A 10,792-nucleotide genomic window follows, 5' to 3' on the forward strand; every position below is an offset into this window, starting at 1 on the left:
AAACGAAACACAAACTTGAGGGCGCTAGCTCTAAAACGGAACCAGGGGTGAGGTCACTCCGCTTTTGCATCATACGGAAGATAGTACTTATATCTTTGTTAATGGAAACGCAGCGACCCCCCCCCCCCCTCCTTCGTATTTTGTGTATGAAACTTAAATGGTAAGAAGAAAATGAAAGAAACAGAATACTACATAATATTATGCAGTGTTTAACAATTCGGCGGCGAAATATTATCACAAAAACATTTTTTCAACTAGTTTCACTAAAAAGCACCCATAATTCCCAATATAAGTTAAGGGGGACTTTTGTTTTAATTAATTCGTACATGATTGAGAAGAATTACGTGATCATTATTGATTTGAAAAAGAGAAAAGGGATACCAAATGTGTATCTTTAAAAAGAAGATAAAATTGATAAATGTATTAAAAAGGATACGAAGGAACTTGTCAAGTTTACTTTTTAGTAGTGCACTAACTGTGTCTTGTACTTTTTAGCTGTATTCAGCTACATATCAACTTTCTATAAAAAAAAATCTGAGTGATATCAATGCAATGTTGCGTGAAAATTCACACAAGAAATGTGATTTTTACACCTCTTACATTTTAGCCATTAATTGTGGCCTTCATTTTTACCTTTTACCAAATATTGTGTAAACTCATGACTGACCTTCTAAAGTGCAAATTCAGATTAAATTTTTGCCCGATGGCGATAAATAACTTTTTGAGACTAATATCACAACATCATTTCAAATGCCTTACGTTTCCTTCCGTCTTTCAACCTTTTCCAACGCCATATAGATCAATGTGGACATTGCTATTTTTCGGTCTCCTCTTTTCCTTTTTGCCTTCATTTTTGTCTTTTCATATTTTTTCATCTTCCTTTTTACACATTTTCGGTTTTCAGTTCCTAATGGTGGTTGCAAATGCGCATACTGTATTTCAGGGAAACCTCACTATACATGACTGTATAGGGTTCACAAGATTAATTATCCTATTATAAATTGAGATTTTGCCTGTTTTTCTTCCTTCGTTCACATTTAATTTTCAGGTCCCATCGTTGGTTAAAATTTGCTTATATATTACAAGTATTCATTATCTAACAAACTCAGGGGCGGATCTGGCTTTTGGTTGAACGAGAAATTTGACAAGCCCCCCCCCCCCCACCGAAAAAGGGTTTCGCTTGAAAACGAAGGTCATTTTGGTCCGCAGAAATTTGAAAAGCACAGCAATGATGGGATGTCTCCAAAATTGTTTGCTTGGTAGCCTCAGAAAGTACATGATTTAAAAAACAGTCGTCATTAAACTGAATGTTCGCGGGCTCGGAATATGCATCAATTATATTAGTTCAACTCCTATTTTTGCACGGAGAGTATTTTCCCAACGTATTCTGAAGACTGACTAAAAATATAATAATTCTGGAGACATGGCCTAATGGCATACAAACGACATACACAGAGTATGGAATGTTAAAATAGACAAACCACTCGGACCTCGGTCGTCGGACCCTCGTCAACAAGACCGTCGGCCTCTCGAGCTTCCGGGACGCGCGTTTCCGTTTTACACCTGGCGAAGGCATTTTCCGGAAAAGTAGCCAAAAAGCGACTAGTGAAGAGTCTACGTCTACGTTTGTTACATTATCAGCTGGGCGCGCGATCCAAAGTCCTCACCGAAGTTATCCGCAGAACATACCGTACTTGCAAGCTGAGCTTTCCAGGTTCATTTGCCTTGCCGATTTGCTGATGTCTGTCTCTCTCTCTATCTGTCTATATATCTATCTCTCAAATTCTATCTCTATCTATCTATGTAACTGCAGTATCTATCTATCTAATAATCTTCTCTGTCTCTCTCATTCTTATCTAACATCTATCTATCTCAAATTCTCTATCTCTCTCTATCAATCCATCCATCTGTCTGTCTTTCTCTATTTCTCTCTCTCTACCTACCTATGTAACTACAGTATCTATCTGTTAATTTGTCGCTCTTCTCTCTCATTCTTGATCTATCTGACATCTATCTATCTCTCAAATTCTCTATCTATCTCTCTATCAATCTATCTATCCATCTGTCTGTCTTTCTCTCTATCTATTTATCTATTTTTTAACTAGAGTATCTATCTGTTGTCTATCTTCTCTGTCTCTCTCTCTCATTCTTTATCTTTCTATCTATCTAACATCTATCTATCTGTCTCTCAAATTCTCTATCTCTCTCCTTCTCTAGCATCTGTCTGTCTTTTTTCTCTCTTTCTCTTTGTCCGTCCATATTTCTATCTACATCTCTCTCTCTCTCTATCTATCTATCTATCTATCCTTCTCTCTTTCTCTCTCTCCCCCTCTCTGTCTTTCTCTCTCTCCCCCTCTCTGTCTCTCCCCCTCTCTCTATTTATCTATCCATCCATCTCTCCCTCTTCTATCCACCTCTCTCCCTCTCTATTTCTATCTATCTATATATGTCTATCTTGTCTCTATCTATTTATCAGTCTTCTATTTCTATCTTTCGGCAGCTTCTAAGTGTATCAATCCATCAAACTTCAATTTGTCTTTCCATTATAATTATCTGTTTATTTGATTTTGTCTGTCATTCTATTCATTTAGTTAATAATTTATTTTTAGAAAAAAAAACTATCATAAACAACGCGACTGCAAAAGCATGTTCGGATTTCACTCCTGACTGCCGCTCTCTCTGTACATGAAGTGCCGAGGAACTCTGTGCTCTGATCAGTATCATTGCATGCGGTGGTGATTTTTTATAGAGATCAGTGTGGTGGACTCGCCTGTGTCGCACGCTGCATGCAACAGCAACGTGTGTAGACTCTTCACTAGTCGCTTTTTGGCTACTTTTCCGGAAAATGCCTTCGCCAGGGTGTAAAACGGAACGCGCTTCCGGGACCTTCCAGTCTGGAAAGACCTTGTCGAAGTTCTTGAACCCCCCCCCCATTGAACATCACGTTGTTTACACACGGACGATATGTCAACAACAAGCTAGTTCGATTACACAATCACCATGCGCAGTGAAAAAAAGACCTGAATAACTGTGGTACAAAGTTCATTTCAGAAACGTGGTGTGCGTTTGTTCTTTTTTAATCTACAAAACATGCGATCCAGTTGACCCAACCCACTGAATTTACCCTGTTTTGGGCCTCAATTCAAACTAGTAAGTTTTATCATTCAAGTTCAAGATGGTACGTCGCGTTCTCGATCTCGTAGGCCTACTCATCCTGCAGTTCATAAGTACGAGCCCCGTCGAAGCCTACCCGAACGGTGCACCAGCGGATGCCTGCGCCAAAGCTGCCCCACAGCACCTAAGTAGTGAAGGGCAGATGATCAACCCCCAAACTGGGCCTTGTCCATATACTTTCACTGTAGATTCAACAGTTTATAAAATCGGTCAGAAGATTACCGGTAAGTTTTTTCTTTTATCCCCTTTAAAAATTTTATGATGAATTTTCCCGACTAGATTAAGCAGAATGACATCCAAATTCGAGCAAGATTCTGGGGTTTCAATTTAAATTTGTTCAAACACTGAATTTATATTGCATTGTATTGGATTTATCATTAGTAGGCCTATATTTTATATATTCATAGTTTGGATCCTGATGAAGGGCATGTGCCCGAAAAATTGATGAATATTGGTATTTACCTTGCTACGGCCCTATATATATATATATACATATATATATATACATACATATATACATGTATATATATATTCGATTTGGCACTGTTCGGTCCGGACTGTTTCATAACCTTGTCGTAATGCCCAAGTACGCGCTTTTACTGGCGAATGCATGGGTACACTCTCGTGCAAATTGATACCTTAATATTGCCTTTTAACATAATCGCTTTAGACTTTCTATACCTGAATAATTGTACTAGCTTGTCAACGAGACTTTGAATGTAAAACCTTTGATTTCAACATTAGCTGATGGAATCACTAATCTAACTCTAAAATCGTGCATGAATTTGGGCATACATAGCTAATGTCTTCCAGAATCTTCCCCTTCTGTTGGAGATACAATCAGCGAACCTTTCTACATTCAGGTCTCGTGTTGAGTATGAATGCAAAGTATACAGGCATTGTCTGGAACCACACATGCACACTCGCAATCATGTATAATATTCGGGTATATATTACGTAATATCGCACTGACCATTGAAGTAACATAGAACGGTTGTCAAGACGAAAGAAAGAGATAGTCCAGGCGAGATAAGAGGCATGACCTTTTTTTTAAAATATATTTTATGGTTTCTTGTCCATTCGAGGGTGCTAGTTCCAAATAATACCACTCGTGTAACCTTGAGCATTTTCTGCAAATTTGCAAAATCCAATATTGCCGCCCAAATATGCAAATTACCCATGGAAATCACACAATTGCATGGAGTCTAGCCTGAACTGGAAGAAGAGGAAGATTTAGGAAGGGAATGTGGCATTTTACCAGTGAGGAAGCTGCTCAAAAGAGACATTAAGAAACAAAATTTTAAAAATTGTTTATACTGTGGTGGATTTTCGCCCCAGCGTTTCTCTCAATATGGAATCATGTATGATTCCCCTAGACGAGGGGTTCTCAAACTACGGCCCACGGGCCGGATCCGGCCCTTGGAACTTCTCGATCCGGCCCGCGTGACTCTGCTTTTTTTTTAATCATTAATTAAGTCACAATATGAAACAAAGCTCAATATGATTACATTGTGTATCCATGATAGACCTAACCGTAATAAAAGTAATGAAAGTCAAATCATTTGAAACTGTTATAAATTTGTTGGATTAAATGCTCCCAAATAAAGGCAAGATTGCACAAGAGAGCATCTAGGACCCCGACCACAATAGTCTTTGCACTTCGCGCACATTATTTTTCTATATCTACTTTACCCTGGCCCTTTCAGGTTTACTTGGAGTCTAATCTGGCCCTTAAAAGAAAAAGTTTGAGAACCCCTGCCCTAGACGATTCTTCTAGTCTTGAAGAGATCTTCACCATGTTAAGCAAATCTACAAATTACTAATGAAGATATCTTCCCGACGTGTCCAGCAGTCGTAAAGTCAAAATTCTTCTCAGGCATTAAAGTGTCTCCAAGATTTCCCATGCAGCCGCGAAGTAGTTTTCGCGACGTAGGCAGGGGCGTCGCTAGGACTTTTTCAGTGAGGGGGGTGGGGAAGCATGGGCTTTTTTAAAATCAAGGACAGACTCATTGAACTAATTGAAAAAGCTGTGTATTTCAATAAACATCATGCGATACTTTGATTTTAAACCGGGACATTCTAATCACTGTCTGTAGAGAAGCGCGAGCAGATAACTTTTGATAACTTGACTTGAAAATTTAACATTTTCACATGTTTTTTTATAAAAAGAAGAAACTGAGATCCTGCATATATTATTGAACAAGGTGTGTATCTTAATAAACATAATGCGAGCGCGAAGCTCTAGCTGAAATTTTCTTTATATTCTGACCCGAAAGGAAAATATTAAGCACTGTCCAGCATGAAGGAAAATTGTGGGGAGATATCGATCTCACTAAAGATAGTTTCAGTTTATCAATTTTCAATTTCAAATAACATAATATATAGATACATAATATGCCAAGCAGAATAAACGTCATAATAGATATTTCAATTACAAATAATATACAAAAGTGATCGGTAAATAATTAAGTTGTAACACATGTTGATAATTTGATGGTGGAGAATTACAGGTCATAGTTAATGTATGAAAATGAACAAAAAATATTAAAGAGCAAAGCTTGTATTGATAAGCCCCTCTGGAAATAAGTTGTGATCTCAACCATGGGTAATTAAAAGCAGAGTGGGATAAAAATGATGAAACATAACGAATAGTATCATGGGGTTTTAATAACAAAAAGAGATGAAAAAAATAGGTCAAGATAAAAACAGTGACATCACAAATTAACAAATAGGAAGAAAGCAGTAAAACAAATAAAAAAGGGAAACGAGTATCGTGTTCATATAGAAAGGGAAATAGAAAAAGTATCGAGAGTCTTTGTTTTTTTTATTTTTGTTTTCCTTTTGTTTTCATTCGGTTTCCTCTTTCTCTTTGCCCCCTTTTTTCTTTATTATGTTTTTCTTCCTTCCTTCCTTTCATCCCTTTTTTCTTTCTTTCTTTCTTTCTTTCTTTCTTTCTTTCTTTCTTTCTTTCTTCCTTGCTTCCTTCCTTTCTTTTCTTTTTTTCTTTCTTTCTTTCCTTTTTCTTTCTTTTTCTTTCTTTTTCTTTTTTCTTTCTTTCTTTCTTTCTTTCTTTTTTTTCTTTCATTCTTTCTTCCTTTTTTTTCCATACCACCCTCCCTTTAGCGACGGCCCTGCGTCATGTCAGTTGTGAAAACGTATTTGCTACGTTCACATCATTAGTAGATGTCTATATGAGACTCCTCGCTACGCCTCAATCAGTCATGAAGATGTCTCCACGACGTATTATCGGTCGTGAAGACGTCTCCTCGAGGTCCCTATATCAAGTGGCGGAACTACGGGGGGAGCATGGGGGCACATGCCCCCTCCCAATCGGCTAGCCAAAAAAGGGGAGGGGAAAAAGAGGGAGAAAGGAAGAAAAACGGAGTGGGAAAGAATAAATTATTGTCAATTAATGTTATATTATATCATAATTATGTTGTGTCATATTACATAAGAAACATTTTTTCATAACTTTATTAAACATAATTTGCTCAGCGCCTATGTCTTCATTGTTCCTGGTGCTCGCATCGTCTGTTTAATCAGATATATAATACTGTTGTACTAAAACCTCCCGTATTCAAGTCAATATATACCAAATAATTAATTATATTTCCTCGCACTTCGAGTTATTATTGTTATATGAAATGACACATGCTTCTTTATCATGACTACTTAAAGTGATTGCCCCATTTTAAGGTCTTAATATAAAACGTTTCCTGCCCATGCTTACGTTCACATTAGTGGATTGGTAAGAGATATGTCTGCTCTTCACGAATTCTTAAAATCAGTCCTTAAAATGTCCCCTTTTCTGATCTAAATATAAAAAAAATGTTCAGCTCGCGTTCTGCGCTCACATCATTTGGTCAGTGAAATACGTATGCAAGCCTTAAGTAGAATGTCCTCTTCAGGTCTGAATTTCCTAAATTTTTAGCTCGAGCTTCGTGCTCGCAATCTTTGATTAGTTAGATGCGTATGATAATCATGATTACTATGACTAAAAATATTTAATGTGTTTAGATGTAATTCTAACAAAATCAGCAAGCGCATGGCACTCGCATTAGATGACTATGGTGAGATATGTATACTCTTAATGGATCGATTCCTTATACATGTTATAGAACATATTTTTAAAAACAAAAATTTCAGCTCGCGCTTCACGCTCGCATTGTTTGTTTAGCGAGACAGGTACGTATCATGATTACAAAAAAATGTGCTTATTATGTCCCCTTTTTAGGTCTGAATATCACATATTTTCAGCTCGCGCATTATTTGATCAGTGAGATACATATCCGTTCAATGACACTATCCTGAAAATGTCTCTATTTGGTCAGTATATCAGGCAACTGAGTGCGCTTCGCGCGCTCACTAAGTGACTCAAATTTTTTGCTGGTGGCCCCCAATGCCGTTACCCACGGTACGCCAATGCCTATATCAGCAGATAAGTTGTGAAGACTGACGTCTCTGCGACGTCCCCATAAGTCGTGAATACATCTCTACAGTGCATTTTAATCAATCGTGCACTGCGTCCAAGACATGCTGCAAAAGTTACTTGTGCTTTTTACTTGACAATATTTTGTAGTTACCATCGAAGGGAGTCAAACGTTTGGAGGTTTCTTGATCCAGGCACGTTCTGCTGATGATAAACCAGTTGGACGCTTCAAGTCGTTGCCGTCAAATTCTCAGCTGCGGGGATGCGGAGGTAGAGATAACAACGGCGTTACCCACACCAGCGCGGATCCTAAGCTTCCTGGAATGAAGTTCGAGTGGTACACGAAGAAGAATGAAGGGACCATCAAGTTCTTGTAAGCGCTACATTTTTTTCACTTAAGAAAAATCCTTAAACAATTTTCGTGTGAAGCTGTAGCATGTTTATGATATAGGGCCTAGTCTTGATGTCGTCAACAGTGCCTGTCTGGACAGAGCTACTTAGACCTTCCTCCGACCAAGATACTCCTGGAAACCAAGGTCCCGTTGCATAAAATCTACCATTATGGTAACTTTGCCAGCATACATTGGTAACTTGCATTGATTATGATGGCTGTTGATCATCGTTACCATGGTAGTTGCCATAATGGTAACTTTTATGTAACGGGGCCTAGTAGGAGTATCTTGTTCGGAGGAAGGTCCGAGTAACTCTCTCCAGACGGGCGCCACTCCTACCCTTCCTCTGACCAAAGAAGCCCACGTCTGGGTCGTGATAAGATAGATATCTTTGGAAGCTACTCCATACACAGCAAAAACTGTGATGTTAACCGGTGTACATAGAGGACCACACCAGTTATTTTACACCGGTGTTAAATTGGTGGTGTTAGTTTTACACCTATAGGTGTAAAACCTTTGTTGTTACATTTGTTGTTACATTTACACTCGTTGGTGTTATGTTTAATCTCTCTAGGGTGTAATTTTAACACCTCAGGGTGTGGTCCTCTATTAAATTGATTGGTTAACATTGGTTTGACTTTTAAAAAATCTGAGCTAGAAGGTCACACTTGTCACCTGTGTCTGTGATATGTTACAAAAATGAAGCCGAGAAAAATTGCGTTCGAAAATAATTATTTAGTGCTTCAAAATTGAAATATGAAGTGACCGGAAACACCATCTTAATTTCATCCCATAAACTTACAAATTCGGGATTTGCCTTGTAGTTTTAGCTTTTCATTCTCAATAATGGTTGTTTTCAGGGTTTATTAGTTCTAATACATGCACTTGTACACACGTTTCATCTTGGTTTGAGAATTTTTTAAATCGGCTGCTCACAAAGTTAAACAAAACCTTAACACAAATTGGTGTCAGTTTTTAACACCGCAGTTTATACAGTGTACATCATACAATTTTACTCCGACTAAGATCCCACGTGTAAACAAGCTTCTTGCCAGTCCAACCATAGTGGCTAGGAGGACCAAATAGGACAAAACTTCCAAGATTTATCGTTCACAAACAAACATGCCAGGCGGTTTTTTTTTTAGTATTAGTGAGAACTATCCTCTTGAATTAAGAATTTCCCACTGTAGTTTGGTGGGATTCGTGCCGATTTGGTGCCGATTCGTCTATTGCCAACTCGTCCATTCATCACATGGTCTACCTTCATTTAGTCTAATGCCATTCCGTCCATCAACATTTCGTGTAAAAGCCATTTGATCCAATAATCACTTAGTCTAAAAGCCAGTTCGTCTATATGGCCATTTCGTCTTATAACCAGTTGGTATCCATTTTTTTCATTCATTTCGCCCAATTAACACTTAGTCCAATTAGACAAAATGGTATATGGACTAAATGGCTACTGGACCAACTGGGCTTAGACGAAATGGTGAGTGGACGAAGAGGCAATTGGACCATGTGGTTAGTGGACGAACTGATGGTAGACCAAATGATAGTAGACGAGTTGGGAATTGGACGAATTGGCATTTGAAAAGTCGGAACACAACGCCTCATAATTTGTATCATAAAATAATAACAATGATAATTATGCAACATAATATTTCTTTAACTTTTACTCGGACACTCGAGCATTCAAAGAATTCCTTGCTACCGGGTACCCATTTACTACACCTGGGTGGATAGTGGCAAATGTAGATAAACCCCTTGCCAAAGGACGCAAGTGCTGCGGTGGGATTTGAACCTCGGACCTTGTGGTTCAAAGTCCGGAGACTTATCCACGGAGCCACAACACCTCTACAAATATTGTTTTTAATTCTATTTTTTTTTACTTACAGTGGTACTGTGGCGAAAGATCATGACGTCTTCTGGACTGAAATTACATCAAGTGAGATTCAATATGATGACGATGAGAAAGTAATTAATATCGCAGTTTTGTAAAGCGTTCGCCAAATTTCCTTTTTTTAAATCACATTTTAAATTGAATTCAACTGGCTCGTCCTGTTTAGTAGATCCATTGGTATATTTATACAATATGACATTGCGAACATGTACTATTCCAAGAGATTTAAAGACGGCAAGAATTACTCCAATACATAAAGGAGGATCATAATGATGTCGATAATTTCAGACCAATATCTGTTCTACCTGCCTTGTCTAAAATACTAGAAAGAGCAATCCTCAATCAACTTTATGAATACTTGAATGAAAACAAACTGTTCACGAATTCCCAGTCTAACTGACATTGTAGACTATATTTTGTTTAATAAAATGGATCAGGTTCGAATGATCGGAGGTATTTTCCTCGATTTACGCAAAGCGTTTGATGTTATATGTTATACCACACAATTTCATTCTTGGACAACTTAAGTATTATGGAATTAAGGGTAACAAATATGATTGGATGAAAGCATAATTATTTAACAGAGAGGAGACAGTTTGTCGCTGTAAATAATTGTATCAGTGAAAGTGTAAAAAATAGATCAGGCGTCTCACAGGGATCCATATTGGCTCCATTGGTATTTTGTATCTTTATCAATGATATATGTAACTTGAATTTGAATGTTAATTTCAAAATGTGTCTTTATGCAGATGATGCTGCTCTGTTCTGTCATGATGTATTATCTAAGAAAGTTTTTTAAAAATTTGCAAAGTGATTTTTATGTTATCTGTAACTGGCTCAACCTTAAAGGTATGCATTTGCATTAAAAAAGACCAAATTCATGGTTTTTGGTCAAAGGAA

General features: G+C 37.6%; 1 protein-coding gene across 1 annotated transcript; it reads left to right on the forward strand.

The window, feature by feature from the left end:
- The first annotated feature begins 2,953 nt into the window (after nt 1-2,953).
- Nucleotides 2,954-10,390, forward strand: LOC121414618 (putative defense protein 2). Its single transcript, XM_041607776.1, has 3 exons — nt 2,954-3,398; nt 7,754-7,976; nt 9,888-10,390. Exons 1-3 carry the CDS (start codon nt 3,176-3,178, stop codon nt 9,988-9,990), a joined length of 549 nt encoding a protein of 182 aa, XP_041463710.1. The 5' UTR covers nt 2,954-3,175; the 3' UTR covers nt 9,991-10,390.
- Nucleotides 10,391-10,792: the final 402 nt, after the last annotated feature.

Source organism: Lytechinus variegatus, chromosome 1 (assembly GCF_018143015.1).
Source record: "Lytechinus variegatus isolate NC3 chromosome 1, Lvar_3.0, whole genome shotgun sequence".
Taxonomy (NCBI): Eukaryota; Metazoa; Echinodermata; class Echinoidea; order Temnopleuroida; family Toxopneustidae; genus Lytechinus; species Lytechinus variegatus.

Coding starts and splice junctions, on each gene's coding strand:
- LOC121414618 (XM_041607776.1), top strand. CDS start 3,176: ATGGTACGTCGCGTTCTCGATCTCGTAGGCCTACTCATCCTGCAGTTC. Junction 3,399..7,753: donor AATCGGTCAGAAGATTACCG/GTAAGTTTTTTC, acceptor AATATTTTGTAG/TTACCATCGAAGGGAGTCAA. Junction 7,977..9,887: donor GAAGGGACCATCAAGTTCTT/GTAAGCGCTACA, acceptor TTTTACTTACAG/TGGTACTGTGGCGAAAGATC.